The sequence below is a fragment of the Halteromyces radiatus genome (genome assembly GCF_025201355.1).
Source record: "Halteromyces radiatus strain CBS 162.75 chromosome Unknown BX664scaffold_1, whole genome shotgun sequence".
NCBI classification, from domain to species: Eukaryota; Fungi; Mucoromycota; class Mucoromycetes; order Mucorales; family Cunninghamellaceae; genus Halteromyces; species Halteromyces radiatus.
This window is the reverse complement of record NW_026251687.1, coordinates 1,658,742-1,685,085: the sequence shown is the minus strand read 5'-3', so window position 1 is coordinate 1,685,085 and position 26,344 is coordinate 1,658,742. Positions and strand designations below refer to the sequence as shown.

The 26,344-nt window shown below is 33.7% G+C and overlaps 11 protein-coding genes across 11 annotated transcripts; 4 read left to right on the top strand and 7 right to left on the bottom strand.

Moving 5' to 3' along the window:
- Positions 1-66: 66 nt before the first annotated feature.
- BX664DRAFT_363240 (uncharacterized protein) lies at positions 67-1,677 on the top strand (the record flags this gene model as incomplete). The annotated part of the gene is made up of 7 exons (XM_051548368.1): positions 67-160; positions 214-264; positions 331-440; positions 510-664; positions 778-1,336; positions 1,420-1,494; positions 1,567-1,677. 7 exons carry the CDS (start codon positions 67-69, stop codon positions 1,675-1,677), a joined length of 1,155 nt encoding a protein of 384 aa, XP_051404686.1.
- A 677-nt stretch (positions 1,678-2,354) lies between these two features.
- BX664DRAFT_320410 (glycoside hydrolase) lies at positions 2,355-4,810 on the bottom strand. The gene is made up of 9 exons (XM_051543120.1): positions 4,495-4,810; positions 4,300-4,313; positions 3,945-4,224; positions 3,622-3,827; positions 3,306-3,517; positions 2,919-3,168; positions 2,793-2,848; positions 2,601-2,725; positions 2,355-2,530 (listed from the first exon to the last, which is right to left on the bottom strand). The coding sequence occupies exons 1-9, from the start codon at positions 4,707-4,709 to the stop codon at positions 2,389-2,391; spliced, it is 1,500 nt and encodes a 499-aa protein (XP_051404685.1). The 5' UTR covers positions 4,710-4,810; the 3' UTR covers positions 2,355-2,388.
- Positions 4,811-8,082: 3,272 nt separating this feature from the next.
- BX664DRAFT_320409 (uncharacterized protein) lies at positions 8,083-8,925 on the top strand (the record flags this gene model as incomplete). The annotated part of the gene is made up of 1 exon (XM_051543119.1): positions 8,083-8,925. A coding segment is annotated over exon 1 (656 nt), but the record flags the coding sequence as incomplete, so codon positions are not given.
- A 2,522-nt stretch (positions 8,926-11,447) lies between these two features.
- On the top strand, positions 11,448-12,392 carry BX664DRAFT_320401 (HRDC-like protein). The gene is made up of 5 exons (XM_051543118.1): positions 11,448-11,571; positions 11,698-11,800; positions 11,853-11,930; positions 11,990-12,088; positions 12,153-12,392. The coding sequence occupies exons 1-5, from the start codon at positions 11,493-11,495 to the stop codon at positions 12,229-12,231; spliced, it is 438 nt and encodes a 145-aa protein (XP_051404683.1). The 5' UTR covers positions 11,448-11,492; the 3' UTR covers positions 12,232-12,392.
- Positions 12,393-12,497: 105 nt separating this feature from the next.
- On the top strand, positions 12,498-14,726 carry BX664DRAFT_254893 (uncharacterized protein; the record flags this gene model as incomplete). Its single annotated transcript, XM_051540392.1, has 6 exons — positions 12,498-12,945; positions 13,017-13,127; positions 13,202-13,289; positions 13,492-13,541; positions 13,601-13,956; positions 14,046-14,726. 6 exons carry the CDS (start codon positions 12,498-12,500, stop codon positions 14,724-14,726), a joined length of 1,734 nt encoding a protein of 577 aa, XP_051404682.1.
- A 71-nt stretch (positions 14,727-14,797) lies between these two features.
- On the bottom strand, positions 14,798-15,373 carry BX664DRAFT_320395 (uncharacterized protein). Its single transcript, XM_051543117.1, has one exon. The coding sequence runs from the start codon at positions 15,305-15,307 to the stop codon at positions 14,849-14,851; it is 459 nt and encodes a 152-aa protein (XP_051404681.1). The 5' UTR covers positions 15,308-15,373; the 3' UTR covers positions 14,798-14,848.
- A 334-nt stretch (positions 15,374-15,707) lies between these two features.
- BX664DRAFT_320394 (uncharacterized protein) lies at positions 15,708-16,286 on the bottom strand. Its single transcript, XM_051543116.1, has one exon. The coding sequence runs from the start codon at positions 16,213-16,215 to the stop codon at positions 15,772-15,774; it is 444 nt and encodes a 147-aa protein (XP_051404680.1). The 5' UTR covers positions 16,216-16,286; the 3' UTR covers positions 15,708-15,771.
- Positions 16,287-16,323: 37 nt separating this feature from the next.
- BX664DRAFT_320392 (uncharacterized protein) lies at positions 16,324-17,154 on the bottom strand. The gene is made up of 3 exons (XM_051543115.1): positions 17,014-17,154; positions 16,893-16,938; positions 16,324-16,795 (listed from the first exon to the last, which is right to left on the bottom strand). Exons 1-3 carry the CDS (start codon positions 17,051-17,053, stop codon positions 16,444-16,446), a joined length of 438 nt encoding a protein of 145 aa, XP_051404679.1. The 5' UTR covers positions 17,054-17,154; the 3' UTR covers positions 16,324-16,443.
- Positions 17,155-17,156: 2 nt separating this feature from the next.
- Positions 17,157-19,592, bottom strand: BX664DRAFT_320391 (L-serine ammonia-lyase). The gene is made up of 8 exons (XM_051543114.1): positions 19,261-19,592; positions 19,090-19,166; positions 18,496-19,027; positions 18,202-18,435; positions 18,025-18,122; positions 17,814-17,937; positions 17,610-17,728; positions 17,157-17,549 (listed from the first exon to the last, which is right to left on the bottom strand). The coding sequence occupies exons 1-8, from the start codon at positions 19,541-19,543 to the stop codon at positions 17,304-17,306; spliced, it is 1,713 nt and encodes a 570-aa protein (XP_051404678.1). The 5' UTR covers positions 19,544-19,592; the 3' UTR covers positions 17,157-17,303.
- A 375-nt stretch (positions 19,593-19,967) lies between these two features.
- On the bottom strand, positions 19,968-23,130 carry BX664DRAFT_13109 (uncharacterized protein). Its single transcript, XM_051539806.1, has 6 exons — positions 22,769-23,130; positions 22,598-22,693; positions 21,524-22,531; positions 21,137-21,451; positions 20,346-21,036; positions 19,968-20,012 (listed from the first exon to the last, which is right to left on the bottom strand). The coding sequence occupies exons 1-5, from the start codon at positions 22,868-22,870 to the stop codon at positions 20,440-20,442; spliced, it is 2,118 nt and encodes a 705-aa protein (XP_051404677.1). The 5' UTR covers positions 22,871-23,130; the 3' UTR covers positions 19,968-20,012; positions 20,346-20,439.
- A 1,896-nt stretch (positions 23,131-25,026) lies between these two features.
- On the bottom strand, positions 25,027-26,120 carry BX664DRAFT_320386 (uncharacterized protein). The gene is made up of 4 exons (XM_051543113.1): positions 25,927-26,120; positions 25,567-25,865; positions 25,176-25,466; positions 25,027-25,102 (listed from the first exon to the last, which is right to left on the bottom strand). Exons 1-4 carry the CDS (start codon positions 26,102-26,104, stop codon positions 25,082-25,084), a joined length of 789 nt encoding a protein of 262 aa, XP_051404676.1. The 5' UTR covers positions 26,105-26,120; the 3' UTR covers positions 25,027-25,081.
- Positions 26,121-26,344: the final 224 nt, after the last annotated feature.

Here is a 26,344-nt window from a genome sequence, read left to right as displayed (position 1 = left end):
TCTTTTTCTTTTTTTCTCCCTTTGTCTTTCTTCCTTCTTCCTTTTTCTCACAGTTCCTTATACTCCATGTATCATATATCTCCACGTATAGCCGATAAAATCAAACATTTCGCTCGATTTCCTCAAACAGGCGTTTCTTTGAAACAAATGGTGTTGTTTGGTAAGAATATATATATATATTTGAAATCTAGACTTAATTCTTCATTTTAATAGGTCAAAAACCATCACAGGCAACCATGTTCAAAGCTAGTCAGTTTTTACATGGTATATATTATTTATTATATAAAAGAACTCTTACTCATTTTATATATATTGTTTTTTAATGATTAGAGGAATTACCTATACGTTTAGCTCATAGAGTCAAGGAATTGGATGAGATCTTGTTTGCCGATATGCCATCTATTATCAAAGTCAAGAACTGGTATGCTCAATCTTTCCAGGTAAAGCAATTAAAAAGAAAAATAAGGGTGTTATTATAAGTTATTTATTTATTATTAATGCGGTCCTAGGAATTGATTGAATTACCTCCACCAAAATTATCTAGCAAGATCAAGGAAGAATTTAAACGAGGGGCCAAGAAAAGCAAAGATTATTTCGACAATGTACCAAATCATGCCTATCCACCTAGACAAAATACTGCACATCCTTACCCAATTGGTCACAGGTAAAATTGGTATACATCATCTTTTTTTGTTATACTTTTCCTTGTGATTTTCATCATTCGACTTTTTTTTTTTTTTTTTAAATCACCGTCTGTTCTGGGTTTTGATTGGATAGATACTACAACAATATAGAGCATGTACAATGTACTCCTGAAATGACAATGTATACGGAAGAATTAGTGAAAACGATCGAAGGTATCAAACGACGACATGATCCAGTGGTGACGACAATGGCTCAAGGTATTTTAGAATATAAGGAAAAACTAGGTTCCAATCTAATCGATACGGATGTACAACAATTCTTGGATCGATTTTATATGTCACGTATTGGGATTCGTATGTTGATTGGCCAACATTCAGCTCTGTATCGAGGTCCCTTTTACAGGAATGATTATGTGGGTGTGATCTGTACAAAGACAAATATCAAAGAAGTCGCCATGGATGCTATTGCCAATGCTAGATTCATTTGTGAAGAACATTATGGATTATTCAAAGCCCCTGACGTACAAATGTTTTGCCCTGGTGATATAGAATTCATGTATGTGCCCTCTCATCTCAATCATATGATTTTTGAACTTTTGAAGAATTCTTTACGTGCTGTGGTGGAACGTTATGGATGTGATTATGAAGATCTCTATCCACCTATCAAGTTGGTCATTGCCCATGGAAAAGAAGTACGCATAAAAAAAAAGTCGAATTTATCAAAAACAAAGGGATGTTCATTTTTTTTTTTTTTTTTTTGCTCTTTGATTTTTAGGATATTACTATCAAAATTTCGGATGAAGGTGGAGGTATTCCAAGATCAGCAATTCCTATGGTTTGGACTTATATGGTAAGGTTTATTTCAGATGATATGATATGATGATGACTTTATTACTCATTTTTTCTTTTTGAATGAATTCAGTATACTACTGCCCAAGTACAAGAATTAGAACCCGAGTTCAATAAGACTGAATTCAAAGCACCAATGGCTGGTTTTGGTTATGGATTACCGACATCAAGATTGGTAATATAAATAAAGAAATCAATAAGAAATCGATAATATATATATATTTATTTATTTATTTATAGTATGCTCGTTACTTTGGTGGTGATTTGAAATTAATTTCTATGGAAGGGTAAATAACACAGTTAAATAATTTGTTTCGTCGTCTGACACCTTTGTTATTATTTATTAGTTATGGTACCGATGCTTATCTTCATTTGAATCGATTATCCAATAGTGACGAACCTCTGATTATGTAGACACTTCCACGATTTTATAACATTCTCGTATTCATGTTGATATTAACTAGTTGTCATTTATGTGTTTTTCTATTTGTTTTTTTTTTTTTCTCTCTCACGAGTGTACTTATACCCTTCCCATTTATTCACATGTCAATTATTCTCGTTTGCATCTTTTTGTCCAATAAAGAAATGTACTTTTATATAAATCAATCTCTTTTATAGTAGAATTCATTTTGAACTATTCAATCATTACCTTGATGATACCAACTTCATCTTCAAAAAAAGGAAATCAAGACATGTGACTCTTACCATCATTCTCTTTTCAACCCAATCAACCTTATAATCCAAAATAAATCCTTCGTACATCATACCAACACCAATTCTAATATCACTACGTTTTATATCATATGAAAAAAAACATTATGTATTTTTAAAAGCAAAAATTAAACAAAAAAAAAAACTAAAAGTGAATGGAATAACTGACTAACTATGGAATCATCTAAAAGGCTTTTTGAATCCTGATAGGACTAGATAATTTGAAAGGATGGGCTTCTGTATTGAATACATAATCATCCAAAGAGATTAACCGGGGATCCGAGAAAGTTAAATATAAATACTTGAAAGTTTCGGCAAAGATATAACTATACAATCAAATTTTTTTTTAATATCATCATTCTCCTTTTTTTTTTTTCTTCTTTTGTAGATTTTTACCTTTCTTGGAAATCAGCATACTTCACTGTAGCAGGATCAGAAACCATGACATCATTGACACGACTATACCCATATTTGACTTTGCAGTATTTTTCAATGGATTGGAAGATATTCCATGCCTTGTCCTAAGAAAAAAAAAAAAAAAAAAAACTTTAGAAAGAGAATGAAACGATCATCATGATGAAAACATACCTGATAAGAAGGATCACCTGTGATTCTGTAAAAGTAGAACAGACTTTCCAAAGTTTCTATATATATAAAAAAAAAAAAAAGGTTGAACAAAATCGTATTTTTCTATCTGTGAATGATTATATATACCTGGACGTAGATCGTATGTTAGGTCTTGAGGTACTAAACCATGTGCCTTCATAGACAATTGCATATTTTGAGGAAAATGAGACAAATCTTGACTTTCATCCACCCAACTCCAACTTTCAGGAGCCAATCCAGATGGGATGGTTTCCCAGGCATGATAACATCCTTCCATCAATTCAGTAGCAAATGCTTCATATTCGGGTTTATTCAAATATCGTGCACCCATCAAGATGTTCCCAGGTAAGAAGCAGATCTATATATATAGAATATAGGAATTCAAAAAAAAAAAAAATAAGGATTATGGGTTCAGTTATACTCTTTTATTCATTCTGATCTTCTCCACATTCTCCGTTTTTCTTTTTTCTCTATTTTTTTTTTTTTTTCGCTTACCAATTCACCTGTTTGTAGTAATTTCAGATCTTCATGAATTTCACCTAGGAATACCTGACCATTAGCAGTTCTTGATCGAAGACCGCTTTGCATACTTTCAACAGCAGCTTCCCACATATCTAGCTGTAACCGTTCTTTGCCATCCATCAAGATATGTGTCTTCAAAAGGTATTCATAGTAACTATCAGCTCCACCACTAATGGTAATATATTCTAAAATAAAAAAAAAAATAAAAGAGTCAACTAAATACCCATCTTACTGTTATATATATATATATATATATATATATGTGTGTGTGTGTGAGTGTGATACATACGACTTGCAGGTTCGAATGGATCCAGATCCCAAAGCATAGGGTAAAGACCAGGAAGTGTAGGTTCAACTTCAGATAATTTTTCAATAATACTAAGACCATAATCTCCATAGCTTTGATTGCCAGTGAGTTGTGAGAGTCGTACAAGTTCCAGTTGTAAAGATCCAAATTCTGCTAAAATGATTTGATTACCTGGTGCAGGTTGACCACTTTCAAAAAAAAAAAAAAAAAAAAAAAAAAAAAAAAAAAAAAGGAATGATGAATACAAAAAAAAAATAATAATAATAATAATAAACAAGAAATCAATTTTTTTTTCTTATTCTTACGTGTTGACATTGACATATTGTGCAGGCATACCATTATCAGTATCAAAGGTAGGGAGGATGACTTCTTCTGTTAGTTTGATGGCTTGGTTCAGTAATCGCTTATCAGGATTCAAGTCATAGGCTGATAACAAACCACCCAAGTATCGAATATTGGTCTCAAACGTTTTTGATAGATCTTCGGAATGTGTCCATTTGACACTGGTAACATGGTCCAATGCACGGTAATATTCTTCTGCTAATCCCATAATGTGAAGTGTATCCAAGGCATCAAATATAGAGGCTACATATCAAGAAGAAAAAAAAGAAAGTGTTAGTCATTTGATAATTAAACTGAATGTTGTTGTATATAACTTACCACCCCAACCATTTCTAATATAACCATAAAAAAAAATAAAAAAATAATAATAAAAAAGATTAAGGAGACGTACAAAAAGGGAAAGAAAAAAAAGGAAAAATAGGTATGAGCCATCTATTTTAGAGACCGACGGAATGAACTTCCTTTTATAATGCAAAAAAAAAAAAAAAAAAAAAAAAAGGTCGTCGTTTTTACCGAGAATCTGAACTACCACCACTAACAGGTCTTGATTCATCATGACCAAAAGCTGTCTTTTCATAACCATGATATGCAAATAAGAAGGCATCTTTGATTCGTTCGGCTTTTTGTGCATTTGAAAGAGTAGGTGTAGTGGCGTTCAATTTACGATTTGGTGCTGCTACAGTCATCGTAGTAAAACAAAGTGCTATAATCCACGGTAGTCGTTTCATTTTATTCGAATGTTTTTTTTTTAATAAAAGGATGAAAAAGAAGAATGAACAAAAAGAATGGCAATGGAATTAAAAAAAAAAGTAATATACGACTTTTTGAGATAAGAAAGAGGATAAAAGAAAAGTTATTAATTTTTTTTTGATCTACTTTTTTCTTTTTTTTTTTTGAAAGGATTACGTGGTGAATAAAATAGGAGAGTTTTTTTTTTTTTTTTGTCTCTTAGAAGAAAAGGAAAAGAAGGATGAAAATCTGGATTGTCATGGCAATATAAATATTACCCGTCAGTCAGACCATGCATACCAACCATGGTAAATATGTGAAAACGAGGTTTGATTTTTCTTTGTTTGTTTTTGATGGAGTTTTTGTTTTATTTTAAAAAAGACTCTCTCACCTTAATGACATCACTCTTTATACAAAACTACAAACAAAGGTTTGTTTGAATCTTACAAATATTGAGAATTAAAAAAAAAAAGTCGACAAGTAATACTCTAATAAACTAAGGTTGTGGAGTATTGCACTTTTTTTGGTAATCACGAGTCATGATCGCTGTGTTGCGTGCCTTGATAACAGTTATTGACCCCTTTGATGATGACGACTAATGGTAACTAAAGAACGTGGATGATACCTATAATGATGATGATGATGATGATGATGATGATGATGATGGTGATGATGAAGAGAACAAGGGTACATAAATAGGGGAAAACACGAGCAAGGGGATATAAATAGGAGAATCAAGATGGCTGCTAATATTGATCATGTTGGGTTCTTGTTAATCGATGATTGATGGTTAACGGCTACTTCTTTGTGATACATTAATAATGACTGATGGTTGGTGGTGGCTGTAAAGTCATGATGATCGCTAATGGAGAAACTGGATGAGCTGACGGTACCCCTGAATCCAGTTTCAGGGGAAAGAGAGCACTGTTGATGATCGCGATGGCAAAGTATTTACCTAGTAACTGTCACCATCGCTAGTTTATCATCATCACTGACTTTACAATATGTATATATATAGTATATTAAATGATACTTGGTTTGTTTATTTCCAAAAAAAAAAAAAGGATTATCGGAAGGAAATGAAATTCATCAGATGTAACATACCATCGGCCCTTTAGATCAATCTAAAATAAGTTTTAATAAACATTGATTCGGTGATAGTCAATGTCAAAATTGGGATTTTCTTGTTTTCAATTTGTTTTCTTATCTTTTTACTTCTTTTCCTCTATAAAGTCATATAGTTGAATTTTTATAATAATCCTAATCAGTATTTGAAACATCACACACTTTTTATATGAGTCAATCACTAAAGAAAATTAAAATGTTAACAATGAGATGATCGACATAACTGATTAATTATGATTTTCAGGGAATTTTGACTGTCAAATGCATATAACTGAGATGCTAATTTATAGTCTGGCTTAGACTGGGCTATTCATTTTTCATCCAACGAATATTATTTTTCTTTTAGGAGGTTTAGGAAGAAACAAAAAAAGGATTACTTTATTTTGTTTTTCAAGTAATCATTTAAACTTTTTTTTCAAGATAATGTTTGTTATATTGGAGGAGGATGAATGAGAGAGATTCGTCGTCATCCCATTATCAGTTATTTATCAACCATCATCTACATTAGTTACAACAACCAAATGCCATATTATTAACAACGCTATTCATCGTTCATGCTTCATCACTGAACTGTCAGAGACCATGTTTGAATTTAATCTCCGTCAATTTCCTCACTGCAAAACTGAATGTACAAATTAGCAGAAGTGGAAAAAAAAGTGACATTTTTTTTTTCAAAGTCGTGTCCAGTTTTACTTCTATTTCTTCCTTCCTTTTTTTTTTTTTTTTTTTGTTTATACTTGCTTATCATATCACCTTATTTTATATCTAATATATTATTATACCATTTCATTTGATTCTTCTAAGAATGCACAATTATTCACTTTGTTTTACATTGATTATATCGCCATGTCATTTGATTCTTACCGAAAAGCACAACTACATCTGCAAGAAACAAGAAAGACAATTACTATACCACAGTTAGACAAAGATACCTGTATATCATATCTCAACAAAGTATTCCAAGTATTAGTACGCGAAGATTTACATAAGCTTTGGGCAAACAAAAAGAAGAAAACCGAATCCGAGATTCTATCAAACTATTGTCAACAACAAGAAAGAAAGCGAACAATACCAAACCTTTACAAAAAGACTGTAGAACTGTATAACCAAGGTAGTATACATATACATATATACATCTATTCCAATATTAATCTAACTTTTATTTAGAAAACTCAACCGATTTTTCCAAAGATACAATTAGAGCAACTGTAGACTCGAAAGCTATACCCTATGTTCGCCTTTATAAAGAATTTGTGAATAAGAACGCTGCCAATATATTAGAGGAATTAAAAAACAACGATAACAACGACAACAACAACGACAACAACAACAACGACAACAATCAAGATAATGAGGATAATTTTATTCACAATACCATTACTTCTCAATTGAACACAATCTTACGACCTGATTTGTCTGACTTGGAGAAAAACATCATCCATCAATCGCTACTGAAGTCCCAGAAGATAATTACCAATATAATGGCGGATATCTCAACTTTGGTTTTGTTAGACCTTTTGAAACGGACCACGTAAGTAAATAGTGATCATGAAATATTAGTCATATACTCATATTCTCTTTTTTTTTTTTTTTCTTAGTGGTCCACCTGTAGAAATAACTAGTATTCTACCTGAATGCAAGATTACCAAGGTCCTTCCACCACCACTGATCTCTCCTCCTTCTTATGATGTCAAGAAACTCATGGCTAGTCACAACAATACCACCAAAGCTGAACGACGTCTATTTGAACTGTATACTTTCGGCCATTTGATGCATCTGTTGACCGCAACTCATAACTCTCAAGAAACCTCTCTTACTGACACTCCAGGTCCTTCTAATTCTTCAAGTCATGATTCCAACAAGGATGGTATATTAAATTGGAATTTGGATTTACAGGACATCACCAACCTAAACCTTACTGATATGCCACCTGGATTATCTACCATTATTCAGCCTTATGTAAATACGTACGCCACCAATTTAAAGAATATATATCAAGGTGATATAGTGGATCGTCTGCTATCAAGAGCTATTATGACTGTTCTTCAGTGTCGGCTTATTCTTCCAAAAAAGGACCAAAATAAGAATGAATTGAAAGAAAGGTAATGCATATTGATGATTTGATGATGATGATGATGATGATGGATGGTCCACGTTTTTAACCTATCTATATATAATTAGAAAATCACAACCAAAAAGTCCAAAGAATTCTTTTACATTCAAGTGCCAAATCAGACGCCACAGCAAAAGAATAAAGCGATTGCAACAATTTGATAATATAAATAGACCAGACGTTCTTCAGAAGGAGCAACAAATTCTCGAACACTTGATGCAATCCTCTATTCTCAATTCAAGTACTACTGCTCAGGTTAACGTGGAGATTCCTTTGGTGGACGATTCTGATGCTCAGATGAATTTGGATGTTACTTTGGTGGATGATACTAGTGCTCCGATGGAAGTGGATGCCCCTGAAACCATTCATGTTAACCCCTCCTACAATCGACTGAAGAAAATTGCAAGTTTTGTGAAGTCAATTCTATTCAAAAAGAACATCGATCAACCGTTAACTGTCGAGGATCTTAAGATGCATGCGCCAGATATGGAATTTAACGATGACGAAGCCAATTCAGTACTCCTTTTGTATCAATTTTTTTCACCATATCTATTACCCAAGGTATACGATGACGATGTAGATCGGCATCCCCTTCTCAATTTCCCTCTTGTTACGGTATGCAATCATATTCTTCGCTCAACTGGAAACGAGAAATTTGTAAGACGATCTGTACCAGTTGTAAGACATTCCAAGACCTATTCCATTACTTTGGATCCAACGAGATTGTATTTGACTCTGTGCTCATTGAAAGGGCGTGTTGGTGGAACAAAAGGCGGAAATGTGCAACCTCTACATTCATATGGATTCGATGTTTTTCTTCCCAACGGTGACACAATAAGCAATATTACCAAGTCAATCAAATTCCAGGATGAACTATTTGGTGCTTTTTTTGATCTTCCAACCAGGCGAAGACTCTGTGCGAAAAAGACTGACTTTATCTTCTCCAATCGAATCACAATCACTAACTATGGCGCGGTGCGACTACATTCCAAAAAGGAAAAACCAATTGACACTGATATCAAGCCATCAACAACCAACGTACGACGAAAAAGAAAGTTATCTGAAGAGATCACAATGCAAGAAAAGATAAAGTCATTGGACGCTTCCTTATCAACACCAGCTGAAGAATTGCGCAAGTTGAATAACGAAATAGATGAAACGAAGATGAATATTATGAATATCAACAAACGAATTGAATCCATTGCCGACACAACACATGATGATCTGGAAGACCTCCCAACAAAAGATTTTTTAATTAAACGGCGGGCAGAAAAGAAGCGACAGCGTAACGATCTACTTCGACGGAAGCTTGTTGTATTACGGAAGATATCAGCCCTCAAGACAGAGAAGAAGGACCTCTTTGACGAGTTTTATTCAACTGACACGACAGATGTTAGCCTATCCTCATCATCTACTGGTAACGAATGGGAAAATGAAAGTATTTTTGTTGGATGTGATCCGGGTCTGGCAACCATGGTCCAAGCTACAAGTGCTGATGTCAAGAAAGTAATGTACTATTTGGCAATCAACAATCGTTATCAACCATTGGAAACATTAGTAGAAAAGGTGGATAGTGATGGCGATGAAAAGGAAATGCTTACTTTGAAGAAATACTCAATTACCAGTAAACATCTCGACGATCAAACGTTCTCCAAACGCCATCGCAAGGGAATGGAATTTAGAAAGAGACGAGATCATCGCAAAGTAAGTGATTCCAAAAAAAGAAAAAAAAGGATGTCAATAACCTATTTTTTTTTTTTTTTTAATTACTAGTCCCAAACTCAAGGTGTGCTTTCCGTCAAGCAAGTAGAAGAAAAGTTGGCTGGATCAATTGATGTCCGTTTATATGAAACAAGTCTACAAAAAATCATGACAAATCATAAGGTAGGATCAATTATTATACATATCACGGAGACCAAAAAAAAAAAAAAAAAAAAAAAAAAAAAAAAAAAAAAGACAATGGATATTAATGAATGCAATCATTTTCAATTTATCTAGTTGGTCAAGGAAAGCTCACCTGTTCTCCAGGGTTTTTACTGTGATCAAAAATACAATCAGCGATGGAAACGAACAGCAGTGATATACAGCGAAAAGGGAACACATGTAGTCATCAAGCATCACCAACGACAAGTAAAAGAAGAACCTGGACAAAAACTACATTACTTTTATGGAAAGGCGGGCCGTGGTAGAAACTCACGTATCGGTGGATTTTTAAGAAGAGGTCATGGACCCTTATTACAAGCTCTTGGTCAACATTCTTCTATCTTCCATACAGATGAATTTAGAACGACAAAACTCTGCTGCCGTTGTCATGAGCCTATCTATCATCCGAAGAAAGCTAATGGAAAATTAAATCTGGGAACTGTTATTTGTCAAAACCCTGATTGCAAAGGACGTCAAGCTGGAATGATTGCTGGATCACGAGACACAAATGCAAGTATGAATATGATCATCACTGGATTATGGCAACAAGTTACTGGCAAACTTCCTCCATCCTTCCGGCGGTCAATCTCATCAACAGAAAACGATAACAACAATATTGATAAGATATTCCAAACTTTGATCTCTTCTCATCCTGGACTGGTTGAAGATGGATACATCATGCCTCTGTGCTGAAGGCAAAACTTAAATTGTACCCTAAAATTCAAGTTTTGCTTCCTCACTGTTGAACAACTTTCTTTTTTTTTTTTTCTCTCTCTTTTTTTTTTTCTTTTTCATTCTTTTTCACGTTTCTTCTGTTAATACAAACAATCACTATGAATAATTATGATGACAAATTAAAATGGGAAGATGACCAACAAGAAGGTAAATAATCTCACTAGATACCAAAAAAAAAAACTTCCATTAACTATTGCATTTACCGGGAGTAGAAGACGAATCTATGATGGAGGATGACGATGACTCTATTGAGCGGTTTCCGGACGATCGACGCATTTCACAAAGTGACTTTTTACAAGGTTTACCACGGTCCGGTCGACAAAATAGTGGTTGGGGTGAATCTATGGATGAAAAGGGGGATATTTATTCTAGAGCACTGGAAAAGAATATTGTACAGCAATCTTTTTTTAATGGTAAGTGATAACTGTTATGAAAATAAAGAGGACCTATGCCAAATGTTGACCCCATCTCTCTCTCTCTCTTTTTTTTTTTTTTTTTTTGTTGTAGCTTTTGAAGACGACTTTGACGATGAAGATCTTGCATAGTTAGATTTCCTCCTCTTGTACACGTATAGCTAGTTTAGCATTCCCCTACGACTTTTTTTTTTCTTTATTGATTGATTGTGTTTATGTATATATTTCTCTAGTTTAGTCGTATCTAGTTTTGAAATGATTTATATTTGAATAAAAAGAAATCAAATATCTTTTTGCCTTTTAACATATACTTCTTTTTGTCTCGTATGGTTCTCTGTTTGCTTTCTAAAGTGTTCCAGTATTTCAAATTCCGTCGCAGACTTTTTGAGGGAAAAAAAAAACAATAACGTTAGAAAAAAAAAAGTTTTCTCTTTCTTTCATTTTTCTTTTCTCATATTACATTAGAATATATAATGTCTACTGCGGGGCATCGACACCTACGAAGGGGAGGACCAGAACAAGAAGATGCTAGTATATTAAAACTTGGTGAAGGTAAAAACTACCTTGAAATCTAACCTGCTTTTTTTTTTCTTGGTGAATGTCATCTGTACTTAGATTAATTGATATAATCTTCTTTGATTGTTTCTTTTTATTTTTTTTTATTATTATTATTATTAGAATTCGACAAATCTCAATGTCTTTATATCTCGGAAGTACGTATTTTATTAGAAGCTCAAGAAGAATCAAAGGAAAGCGGCAAAGAATCTCGACCCATCACAAAGTAAATAGGAAAACAACAAATGTCAACATGTTATTGACATGTTTCTTTATAGTGTCATGTCCAAGACTTTAGAACATGTTCAAGCCTTTGGTCGTTTCAATAATAGGGAACCTGTGATCGAAGTACGACAGTAAGTAGAAAAACTAAAACGTAAGGTGATAAATGAATTGAACTATTTTGTTTATATAGACTATTAGGCAAGAATCCGGAATTATCACAGTTTGAAATTGCACAATTAGCCAATTTGTGTTGTGAAGATGCAGAAGAAGCCAAGGCATTGATCCCAAGGTAAATGACAAATAGAAGAAGAAAATGAATATTTATTAACTTATTTCTTTTTCTGATTCTATAGTTTGGCGAATAAAATGGAAGACGAAAAGTTACAGGAATTATTGAATCAAATGATCACTATTAGGAAATTCCAAGGTTGATTCATTCCAATGCGATTCTTAATTTTTTCTTTTTATATATATTCTTTTTATGATGTTTTTTTTTTTCTTACTATTCTTTATTATTTATAGTAGTTTCTCTTTTTTTTCTCTATACCAACTTCAATAATAAAAAAAAAAAATCACATAATTGTACTACCGCTCCTTTGTTTTTTTTTCCCTCTTTTTTTTTTCTTTTTTCTTTTTTTTTTCTTTTTCCTCTCTCTAAAAGAAATATAGATCCTCTCTTCTTTCGGTTCTTGATAATAATGACGACGACTGCAAGATCGGATCAAGGTAATAAGATTCTAAAAACCAGTCAACTGACAAGAAATACTGTGGATTCTTTACTTGGACGAGCGATCAAGTTTCGATCTTCCCGTTATGTCGATGAAAAGTTAGATTTATTTAAACGCAAGTATGCACCTGTCAATCAAGCTTCCAACCAGCAACAAAACTTAACCAAAGGCAATTATCAACAACAACCATTACTTGATGATCGTATTGGTACACAAGATCCTTATGGTTTTGAACGACCTAGCAAGACTTTATTTTCTCAGGATAAATTGGAACCTTCTTGGACAACCATTCGACCGATCGGTGCAGGACTTTCAGATCAAAAAGGACAACATTCAGCTCTAAATGCTGTATTACAATGTTTGACTTATACTCCTTTATTATTTAACTATCTTGTTTCAAGATGGCATAGTGCCAACTGTAAGTTCATATCATATTAGACCATATAATAAAAAAAAATTGATTCTTTTTTTTTTTTTTTTTTTTGCTAGGTACGGTACAAGATTATTGTTTTGTATGTGCTCTGGAAGATCATATGAAAGAATCCATAGCAAATTCTGGTCAACATTTAACTCCTCGACAATTTGCTGGCAAACTGAAAAGTAAGAAATAGAAAATCAATATCGTAGTATATTGATCAACTCTTTATTATTATTATTATTATTATTATTTGTAGAAATGAAAACTGGTTCAAGTAAAGATGCTTTTGATGTGTGGACTTTCTTTATGGAACAAATTCAACATTTTCTTTTATTGGAAAAAGGGTAATTCTATTTTTTTTTTTTTAATATTATGATATTAACCATTCTCCTTTTCTTTTTTTTTTTTTTTGCTTAGATCTCAAGACAAGCGGATTCAGGAAACGACAGCATTGTACCAAATCTACCATGGTTATTTACAATATCAAAGTGTATGCATGACTTGTCAGAACGCTCAACCGGATTATCATTATCATGGGTTTCTTAGTCTGTCACTAGATATCAATCAAGGTAGCTCTTTAGAAAGGTGTCTATCTCGTCACTTACAGCATATCAAGCCACCATCGAATGAAGAATGCAAAAGGTAGATAGGAAAGATCATTTCAACCTTTTTTTTTTCTCTCTAACTTTTATCTTTATTAGTTGCAAGAAAACGACAATGAAGAATCAACAATCAATATATCAACCTCCTCGAGTGCTTGCCCTTCATTTAAATCGATTCGACAAGAATGGAAATAAGAATGAAAAGACAATCAAGTTTGATGAAATGATGGATATCACTCGATTATTGACACGCACTCAAATAGAAGCGAAGGAAGCCAACAAGGTGGAAACAAAATATCAACTCTGTGGTATGATTACACATCAAGGTGCATCATCAATTCATGGTGGTCATTTTGTGGCCTATGTTAAAAGCTCGAATGGCATGTGGTACTGTTTAGATAATGAATCCGTAAGTTGAAATACTACATCAGGAGAAAAGAATATATAGATGTATTAGTTTTTTTTTTGGATATTGATCATCTTACTTTCTTATATTAGGTTCAACAAGTCAATGCCAAGCGATTAGCAAACCAACAAGCATACATGTTATTTTACACGCAATACGTCAGTCATGTATCTCGACCCAAATCTACACCAGCACCAGCGCCCTCTGTCTTATTAGATGTCAATACACCAAATGAAACTACAAGTGATAAGGACGAAGAGGAACCCATGGAACAACCACCAAATGATGATGATGATGATGATGATGATGATGATGATAAAAAGGCGTTAGAAAAAGCGATGGAAGAAGCGAAAAGGAAACCCAAGGTGGAAAATACTGCTGCGATTGTGGTCAATCACGATGATAGAATGGATGACAAACGTAGCAAGTTGGATGCATTGATTGAACGGGAAGCAACACAAAGCAACAGTCAAAAGGCGAAGGATGAATTACTTACCAAGGCAAATGGACAATTCTTTGATTCTGTGGGTAGATGGGATGATCAAGAAGAAGATATGGGTACAACTGTGGATAGCAAAGAAAAGGAACGCAAGGCATTATTACAACAAATGAAAACCAAGCGAAAAAAGATGGATGCCTATGATTTGGATTATGATCGTGGCAAGATCAAGAAAGTCAAGAAGAAACGACATGAAAAGTTTGGTCAACCTAATCTCTTCCAAGCCATGGCGGACAATGCAGCTTCAAAAACTAAGGTTAAAAATAAGCAATAAATGATTATTCCCCCACTTTTTACATATTATAGTAGTAAACAGTAGTAGATATTTTTTATTGGTTATACTTTGTTTGATTGAAATAATAAAAAAAAAAAAAAAACTAGTAGACAAAACTAAAACTAAACCGAAGAAAACACATTCATGATGAATGCCACATTTGAAGCCACAACTCTAAACCAATGAAGGGAACCCCATTGAGCTATCAAGTCAATGAACTGGGAGTTGGCGACGGCATCAGGGGGAGCGACTGCGGATTTACGGTCCAAAGCTAAGATTTGTTTGTTGATAGGAAGCAGAAAGACAATGGAATAAGGCACACTGATGAACGACAAGAGACCACACCATAATGCTTGTCGATTGCGCGTCTTGTAATATATATAAAAATGACAAATACTAGACACCAACATACTACTTACTGCCAACTTGCCTCCTCTTTCCAATGTCCGCGTAAATACAGGTATGGGATCCTTGCATCGTTTCAAACTTGGAAGTGTCACCACCGCCACTGTTAAAGTAGTACTTGCAAACAAACCATTGGAAAGCAAAGATAGACCTCTTCCATATGCTAAATGAGACATAGTAACCAACTTGTTTTGAAAAAATGAGGCAAATACTACTGATAAAAAAGTAAGAGAAAAAAAAAATAATAATAATAAAAAAGGCAAAAAGTTGAAACGAAAAGAAGGTCAGCTGCGGAGATGCAAAGTCTGATCATGCTAAAGAGAAAAGAAACAATCCCATCCAACCATGAATTAGACTTGTCACGAGGATATGTATCCTCATGTCAAGTATAGGGTTAAGGTAAAAAAAGCAATAGGAAAGAGGGTCTTAGAGTATTCCCTATAGTTAAAAAAAATATTATATTATCCATATAACATAACGATAATGATGCATAATAAATTGAAAAATAACTAGTTGTATTCCTTTTTTTTTAATAAACATAAACATCATATTTTCAAATAACCATATACAAAAAAAAAGAATCATATTAAAATAAATCTTTATTAAAATCATTTTCAATAAAATAAAAACTTAAAACTATTCAAGAGTAAAAAAAGATATTGAAAATAAAGGCAGCATTACCAACCAGGACCTTGAACCACTGACGATGACCCCATTGGGTAATCAGATCATTGATCTTGAAAGAATCATCCGTTGTCGATTTTTCCTGTAAGACCGTAAGTTGATTATTGATGGGTAGTAAGAAAGCTACGGTATAAGGAAGACCAACAAAGGAGGCAACACCACACCAAAGTGCACGAGGATTCTTTGTCTTGTAATAAATATAAAGATGACATCCACTTGAGACCAAGACACTACTTAGAGTCAATATGTGTGCATTGTCAACCGAACGTGTGAATACTGGTAAAGGATCCTTGCATTCTTTTAAACTTGGGATCGTCACTGCCGCTAATGTCAGACCGACACCTGCATAGATGCCATTGGAGAATAAAGAAATACCTCTAGCATTAACCAAATGGGACATGATTATTTATTATTATTATTATGATTGAAAATGTAATTGTTTGTTTGTATTATATAATATTAAAAAAAAAAAAAAAAAAAAAAAAAGAAGAAAGAAAGGAAGCAGGAGAAGGTAAAAAAAAATGTCAAACTTTATTGATTGGATTTAAAAATACCGCAGTTGAAGTAGGGAAGGCACACACATGATAACTAAAAAAAAAAAAGCTAAACAAAACCATACAATTTTGATTTAATAGTAAAACACATTGATCATCAAAGCAGACAACCCCGCCATCGTTCTAAACCATTGATGATGATCCCATGAAGTCACGAGGGTGTCTATTTTCTTTGTATCCGTGGAATTTTGGTCCGCCAATGCAAATAGTTCGTTGTTGATAGGACGCATGAATTGTATAGTGAAGGGAAAAGATACAAACGATAAAATACCACACCAGAGAGCATGTTTGTTGTTGGTTTGATGATAGATATAAAAATGACAGACAGATGAGATGACAATAGACGCAATGGCAATCTTGGATCCATTCTTGTAAGTGGTTGTAAACACAGGTAAAGGATCTTTGGTTGCACGCATGGTGGGAACACTTATTGTTTCATTAGATATCAAAAAAAAGGATATTAGTCATTGAACGTTTATTATATTTCTCGTGTGATTTTTTTTTTTTTTGTCTTTTTTGTTACCTAACACCATTCATACTCAATCCTAAACCGGCAAAGATACCGTTGGCTATACATATATAAAGAATGTAAGAAAAGAGGATAAGATTACCAGTTCAATCCATAATTCACTTTATTCACTTACCAACAAGTGAGATACCTCTAGCATACACCAAATGAGACATTATAAAAAAGAAAAGAAAAAGTCAAGAAACAATAAGAAAAGGAAAAGTGTGAAAATAAAAAAAAAATTGAACATCCTATTTTTTTTTTTTATTTGATTTCGAACACGGAAAAATTTCGGCAAGACACGGCAATTACAAAAAAAAAAAAAATGGAATGAAAACTGCCTTTAAAAAGATACTAATGCTATATGGAAAGGAGAAGAATGATAAAAATACAGTATATAATATATGAATAAATAAAAGACTACGTTTAACACAAAGGTACATTGACGGCGAGACCACCTTGACTAGTTTCCTTATACTTGGACATCATATCCAAACCAGTTTGACGCATAGTTTCAATAACTTGATCCAAAGAGACACGATGATCACCTTCACCATTAAGAGCCAATTGCGCAGCCGCTACAGCCTTAACAGCAGCAAGAGCATTTCGTTCAATACAAGGAACTTGAACTAGACCATTGACAGGATCACATGTCAGACCCAAATTGTGTTCCTAAAAAAAAAAAAATATGAGATCAAAAAATCATCATAGATTTATATTGATTCTTTTTACCATTCCAATTTCAGCAGCATTTTCTACTTGTTCTACAGTTCCACCCAATACAGCAGCAAATCCACCAGCTGCCATAGAACAAGCAACACCCACTTCACCTTGACATCCAACTTCCGCAGCTATACATTAAAAAAAAAGGAGTTATTTTCTTTCATATTCTTATTTGTTTGTTTTGTTTATTTATTTGTTTTTGTGGATAATTACCAGAGATAGAAGCACCACGTTTGAATAACATGCCAATGGCAGCAGTAGTAAGCAAGAATTCCATAACATCATGTTCAGGATCTTCAGAGATGAATTCCATATAGTATTTCAAAACAGAGGGAATCTATATCCGTATATATTAGAATAAAAGTTATTTAGTACATATCATCATATCTTTCTTGATTCCTTTTTTTTTTTTTTTGTATATTACCGTGCCAGCTGCACCATTTGTTGGGGCTGTAACAATACGGTTACCTGCAGCATTTTCTTCATTGACAGCAATAGCATAGACTGAAAGATAATCCAAAGCTAGAAATAAATAAATAAAAATAAAAAAAGAAGAGAGAGAGTAAGTATTCATTCATTGAAATTTAAAAAAAAAAATTACCTGGTAAAAAGAACTTTTTCCGTTGACGCTTGGGTAACACAGATAACGAAAGAGGAGAAGATTTCTTATCATGATGACCAAAGTTTTCAGCAACCACAGGTTCAGAAGTAGGAAGAGCAATTTGAGAGCCTTGATAAGTTGTCTTGGTAGGTACAGGACCATACAAACCTTTCAATAATTTCTGGTACAATCCGGGAGCACGACGTCGTACATTCAATCCACCAGGTAATCGTTCTATTAAAAGTAAGGTTTAGAAACAAACTTTCTATATAATAATTTTACATGTTTATTTACCTTCAGTACTCGCCATCACACCATTACGAATAGAATCATCCATGGTATTCCAAATACGTAATAACTTTTCTCTGATTTCGGCAGGAGTAGACCACTTGAGTTCATTTTCATAAACTACTTGAGCAATAGTCATATTTTCTCGTTTGCAAACGGCAATCAATTCTTCAGCATTTCTAAAGGGTAAACTGACCACAGCGATATCTTGTTCTTTTCTTTCAGCCACCACGTCGTCAGCTTTGTCTTCTTGTTTGTAATACACATTTTCACCATGATCCAATTGAGTTGCTTCATTCACAACGAATCCACCACCAATACTGAAGTATTCATTTGTTGCAATCATATTGGTATCCTTATCATAGGCACAGAGTCGCATTCCATTAGGATGTTGAGGTAGTGTCTTGAAATAATTGAAAATCAAATGTTTTTCAGGATCAAAATGGATACGATGAGTACCATCCAAACGAATGGATTTGTTGGTATGAATATCACGGATTCGTGGTAAAATGGTGGATGTTTCTACCTTATCAGGAGTCTAAAATAAAATAATAAGATCATGTTAATCATATGAAATCAGATTTGAATGTTTTAATTTACCTCTCCTTCAATACCCATTAGGATTGCATTATCAGTTCCATGACCTTTACCAGTCAATGCCAATGATCCAAACATATCTATTTATAATAATAATAATAAAAGAATTTTTAAGACCATCATATAAAAAAAAAAAAAAAAGGACGTAAATGTTTCCAAAAGTAGAAATCTTACCAACACGAAGAGTATCGACTTTTTCTAACAATTGATGTTCTTTTAAATCATTGATAAAAAATTTAGCAGCACGCATAGGACCCACAGTATGAGAAGAAGAAGGACCAACACCAATAGAGAATAAATCAAAAGTAGAGACTACAGCATGGTGATCAGCATTTGGATCTTCTTTTTCTTGAATTTCAGCTACTGTAGAAGAATAATGACGAATACGACCAATCAATAAACGAGTGGTAATAGGTTGAACCACTTTATAGGTATTCTTCTTGAATAGATGAAGCATGAGATAATGTAAGAAAAAAAAAGTGGTCAAAAAGAAAGATAAAGAGAAAAGAAAGGGGGAAGAAAAAAAAAAAAAGAAAAAGAGTATTTTTTTTTCTATCTGAAGTTTAAATTGAATTTTCCCAGGAGCACCACCAATCAAATGGCGTTCCTTTCAATGTCCTTTAGAAAAAAAATTTTCCCCTCTGCATAAAGAAAAAAAAAAGATCGTCTTTTGTTCCTTTTTACATTATTTTCCCTTTCATGTAATCATTGAATGTATTTTACTACTTGAAACAAAAACATAGGATTAAAATGAACTTTTTTTTAATGATGATAACAACAAACATCAGTCTGATTGCAGTATTTGGAAAATAATGAAGGGGAAATTAGGGAAAACTAAAAAGTTTTTTTTTAATTCCACCGAGTCAGGCGGGAATTATAAAAAAAACTAAAGGAAACTTGAAACAAAAGATTATACACTGTTTTCACTATAAGATGTCGTTTAAAAAATAAATCATATCGCGGATATTGAAATAGAATGTCGTGAGATTAGAAAAATGATGACAGAATAAAGGCAATGAAATGTCGTACCAACAGAGATAGGATTGTCGCAATCAAAATGAAGCATAAAAGAGAAAGAATAAGGTGAGATCAGTATATTGTTTAAAATGAGTGTATCATCATCCTTACCAATATATATATATAATATAATCCAAAGAACCAAGTCAAATCAAGTAAAATAGAGGAGATCATATAAAATAAAATAAAATGATAATAGTGAGTATCTATTCAAAAAAAAAAAAAAAAAAAAAAAAACTTACGCCGAAGCTGTTGTCAGACGTCGTAATAACGGAGCCGCCGCCTCACACCACATGGCGTGGACTTTGTTCAGTATATTGTAAAAAGAAAAACCAATCACAAAAAATCTTGTCCAATGATTTGACCGTAGCACCGGAGAGCAATGCATGTTGATGATAGAGTGTCTCGTCCAAAAGAGTTTTTACATTGTTTATAAGATTCACAATTTGGGTTCATACAATTTGATGTGCCATTATTTGTTAAAATCTTGCCATTTTTCTTCTTTCTCGGGTGAACTATTCTACCATAACAGAAAGGACAGATCATTGAAGTACGATGTTCATTCGTAACAAGGACAACACCGTGCTGACTACAAAGACGTCTATGCCATTTGCCACCATACTTGAGATGACCTTTGATGCGCGATCCTACCCCAGTCCCGGCGTCTCCAATAGCTCGAATTAAAATATTCTTGCCTGCTAACGTTTGTCGTTCTCGTTTGATCATCTCCTTTAACGTGTACTTCTTTCTCCACTGCATTAATCGTTGTTGGCGTCTGATCCACTTTGAACCGTAAAATTTTCGCAGAATTGAGCCTTGATCACGTATTTTGTCATATCTTTGAATCAAATCGACAGCATCTTTTGCCTTGTACATCGTATTTTCACCCACTATTTTCTCCGCAATTGTAGCTTCTTTACCAGCGTCTGTGCTCTACATCACATCCACAAAAAAAAAAAAAAAAATCATCGTCAGTGGCTCATCTTTTTTTTTTTTTTTTTTTTTTTTTTTTTTAAATGAGGGATGATTTTACCTTTTTTTTCCGTTCAAGCTTTTTCCGGAAGTGATATCGTCCAGTTTTCCATTCAATGTCCTTTGCCGTCATGGTGGTTGGTCTTTGTAGCTTGACAAATTTGCCGTTTTGTATGGAATCCAATTGCTCCACCGTATGTCCTACAGTAGTTGCTAAAGTAGCTACACCATAGTCTGTCCCTGTAATGATGCAGTTTTTGATATCGAAATCCAATGTCACATGTTTCGGGCTTTCTTCCATTCTTGATGTTGGCGTAATTTTTGAAGGTGGAGGAGGAGATGTTTTTTTCGTCTTTGGCCGTTGCTTTCTACGATTCTTTTTTGTTTAAATTAAATCAAGCTAAGTGTCAGTAAAGCCCAGAATATAACTATATCGAGATCAAATTACCTTTTCCAACTGATAGCGTATTTTCCGATTCACTGCCAATTCATCTTGAATTCTATGCACTGCTTGAGTGGCCGCCTGTTTCTGTCGTTTCAATTCCTTTTCTTTGCCTACATCTTCGAAAAGCTTGCTAGTAAAAACATTGTCGATATTCTCGGTTTCTTTCGCCTGCGCTTTTTCCTCCCGCATCACCTTGCGATGATCATCTAGCTGCTTGGTAAAAGATCGCTTCAGTTTCGCAGCATTCACTTGGTCCTTTTCCAACTTGTTGATATTATTGGTGATCGTATCGAGAGTATGGACCGTCTGGAATTCGTTCGATATAATATCCTCGGAAAACTTGAGCCGTTGTTGATATAATGATTGTTGTCGTGGTTTCTTTGTAATCCCAATCAAGGAGGTGTCGTTAGCAGGGGTAATATCCATGCGATACACAAATTCGAGGCCATTCTTCTTGCAAATGGAGTCCACGACGTTCAAATCAAACAGACAATCAAAGACATCTCGTTTTTTGTGACGTGACAACGCAATGCTTGTGATTCCTTTCTTGGCCATGTCAAGTGTTTTTCCAAAAAGTTCATATAAAGATGGTGCATCAAGAGACAAAGAGTAAATAGACGCCTGTGATACGATTGGAGAATAGCGCATGCAAAATTGTTGGTAGCCACAAAGACGCAACACCTCGTTGCCAAAGATGATCATGTTCAGTCTAAAATACTTTGGCTTGTCATCACCAACAATGAAAAGCTTGAGATAACGGTAGACGGTTTGCCTGGCACGAATTTCCTTGTCTAATAAATCCAATCTCTTGGCATGGTCTTTCAACAGTGTTGCATCAAGAGTGCTTGCTTTTTCTGATAAGAGCATATGTACAAGGATGCCTCCCAAAGATCCAATTCTGCGAGCAGAGACGTCATTATTGATTGATGGTAGCTGCAAGTCGTCCAATTCATATCCAGTAGTATCAAGATCATCATGTACGGCAAGGACATCTAAATCATCATTCAATTCCTAAAGAAAAGAAAAAATCAGATCATCGCATCAACGCATTTCCAACATGCCACACAAAGTACTTACCAAGTTGTCATCATCTTGCTTTTTCTGATCTTCATCGGTGGTGTCCTTTTTTATTTTTTCTTGTTCCAATTTGATACGATCAGCCTTCAGCGCATCCTAAGGGAAAAAATAAATATCAAGTTTAATGTTGATAAAAAAAAAAAAAGACGTAGGCATACAACTACGACTTACCATAACACCTCGTAAGTATGTGATTCGATTTTCATAAGCACAACGTTGTTCATCGGTTAATTGATCGCCCATCTTCTTCAACTTCCACTCTTGTCGACGCATAGCATTTCGAGTATGGTTCCAACGTCCTTTCGCGTCCTTCAATGGGTCTTCTTTGGCCTATACAGAGAAAAAATATATTAATATCAAATTTATCCTAATTGTATTGATTGTCAAATATGACGTTGATATACCTGCTTGACATTCGATGATTTCAAAGCTACAGCCTTTTTCTTCATATCCTGGTGTCTTTGCTCTCTTGTAGGTGCCAACCAAAGTCTTAACAGCAAGCGAACGAGATATCGAAGCATCTTGAAATATGATTGTCCATCCCAAATGTTCTTCATAGACGTTTCTAATTTGTTGTTGTATATAGCTCGAAGGTTAGTCGTGACAAGTGCATCAGGAGCAGGGTGATGCCATTCAATATCCAAATCTACCCAAACCGGATGTTTTTCTTTTGTTGATGCGAGAGTATGGCTAAAATGCGAAGAATACAAATATTGTAAATGTTGTAAGCCAAATAGATCACTTGGCATTTCCTTGTTTCTTGGAGGAGGGAGAGTATTGAAGTTGCCGTTGTTCAGTATAGTTCCATTTCTATGAGCATGTTCTGGTACAAGGTCCGAAGATTTGATATGATCAGGATTATCTATATAAAAAAGTGTCAGTTACTGCCAATTTTTTTTTTCACTTTTTGACATACCATTGCCAAAGGATACTGTGGCATACTTCAGAATTGTTGCCTGCAAAAGCGCCGCCATATCTTCAGAGTACATTGTTACAGCAATTCTTGCATTTTCTACTGTCTTCAAAATATTTTCCAGCATGCCCTTTGAATCTTTGATGTTCTGCTTGACGAGCGTGAGAAACGATTTGTGGAGTGAACGTATCTCTTCCTTTGTTTTCTGTGTAGATGATGATGGTTGTTGTGTAGATGATGATGATGGTTGAGTAGATGATGATGATGGTTGAGTAGATGATGATGATTCTTGTTGTGTAGATGATGATGATTCTTGTTGTGTAGATGATGATGGTTGTGTAGATGATGACGGTTGTGTAGATGATGATGGTTGTGTAGATGATGACGGTTGTTGTGTAGATGATGATGGTTGTTGTGAAGATGATGATTTGGACGATATAACATTAGATACAATACTTTCAAATGATTGTTCCACTGTCTCTTTCCATGTGTCCATGAAGGAAATTGTACGATGAAACTTGCCAGAGAATGTTCCAGTCGGTTTCCTACAACTGTCGTCGATGTTTTGTAACAAGCCTCTTGGCAGACGTTTTTTGTTGAGTAGGTCAGACTTCACTTCGGTGTAATCGGAACGACGCGTGACTTCAGAGGTGATGTATCGTTTTATCTCATCCACGAGAGCTTGTTTGGCTTCTACTGCATTAGCTATTGTTAACAAAGGCTTTTTTATTGACGGATCTTCATCAAACTGCTTGGTACGTTTGTGACCCATTAGAGATCAGGATGATTTGAATAAAAAAGAAAGTTATAACAATAAGAATGGAATAGAAGAGAACAGAAAATAAGAATGGAATAGAAGAGAAAATAAGAATGGAAGAGAAGAGAAGAGAAAGTAAGAATGGAAGAGAAGAGAAAATAAGAATGGAAGAGAAGAGAAGAGAAGAAAGAAAAAGGGAAAGATAGGGGAAACGGTATTTTGAGTTTCAGAAATTTGTGACGGACTTTGTAGGTGCACACAAATTGCATGAACATAGTGCGCCTAACCCTTTTTTTTTTTTTTTTTTTTTTTTTTTTTTTTTTTTTTTTTTTTTTTTTTTTACAGGAAGTGATTATGTAGCACAGACTCAGTATCAATGACCTGACATACAAAGTCATGACATCCATTTCGAGCAGAGTAATCAAACAAAAAAGATAAACAGTAAAGATTATTTTGATCATCTTTATACAACGACAAAACAAAAGTGAATATCAAAATAAGAGAAACTAAAAAAGACGACTTTCATTTTGATTGCGACAATCCTATCTCTATTGGTACGACATTTCATTGCCTTTATTCTGTCATCATTTTTCTAATCTCACGACATTCTATTTCAATATCCGCGATATGATTTATTTTTTAAACGACATCTTATAGTGAAAAGATTATATGTGGAGAGTATTATGGGGAAAGAAACGAAAAAAAAAAAAAATCAAGTCCGTCAGAATGATATTACTTATTATGATGATGATGATGATGATTTTCTTTTATTATTATTATGATGGTATAAAGATGATGTACATAAAGATATCCTTTAAGAATGAAAAAGTCCACTCTATTTAAACAAAACAAAAAAAAACACATGATAAGTAATTCCCGAATGATGATTGTTTTATTTACTGCTTTACCTCTATAGGACATGGGAAACTAACTTGTCTTCGAATAGTGATTGACAAAGGAAAAATACCAAATAAACGTACAGTAGGTGTTAAATCATAATACACATCAATATCTTTTGCAGGAAAACCAGATAATCCACATTTATCCACTATATCTTGTAACATGCCTGCTGTAGCATTATTAGGATTATACATGATTTGAAATGGAAAAGTAATATTGGTAACAGAATATGGATTGATGGTCAAATCATTAATACTGCCTCCTCCAACAGGTTGATGCGGTGCTGTGGGATAGAAAGCCTGTTTTTTTTCAAGCCACAACCATAAAAAAAAAAAAAAAAAAAAGGAGCATCATTAGCTTTCTCTTTATGAATCTTTTTTTTTTTTAATTCTTTCTTACAGTGGCTTTTAAACTATCAAAATGAGCACTTTCAATATTTGGATTTACTATACCTAATTTAAACCCTAAATTAATTTCAAAAGCCATTGCTGCTAAAGCATCATCCACTTTGAAACGAGATTCTTCATTCTCTACTAATCCATTGTAATCTACTGTCGGTATTTTAAAAAGTGCTATCAAGCTACCTAGTACTATCATGGCAGCAACAATGGCTAATAAACCTATACAACATAAACATCTAATACCAATAGGACAACATGGAAGGCAAATACAACAAATAGAATGACAACAAGACGTATCTAGATTATAAAAAAGTTGAAATATAGATTTTTTTTATTATATCTTCTTTTTAATTTTTACTTTGTTGTTGATGATTTATTTCTTTATTATAATCCATCATCGCTTCATGATCATATCTCTTATTACTTTTCATTTTAAAATAACCTATAGATGATGATGTTACGCTAAAAGAATAAAATAATATGAAATAAATAAAAAAAAAAAAGAAAAGAGAGATAAAAATCAATTTTCTCCCCATTTTTTTTTTATCATTTATAGTAGGGAGGGGAGAAGTAGTGAAGGGGTAAAGAATGAAGTTTGAAGGAGAGTTTTTTTTTTTATTGAATGTGCCTGGGCCACTTTCCATAATAATACATTCTTTTTCTCTTTTTATCATATCTAAATTTCATACTCAGTCCAAAAGGCTGTCAGCCACCGCACGTGATGAACTTTTTCCTTTGAATACTGGATATTTTTTTTCATCCCCCGTTTTTTTTTT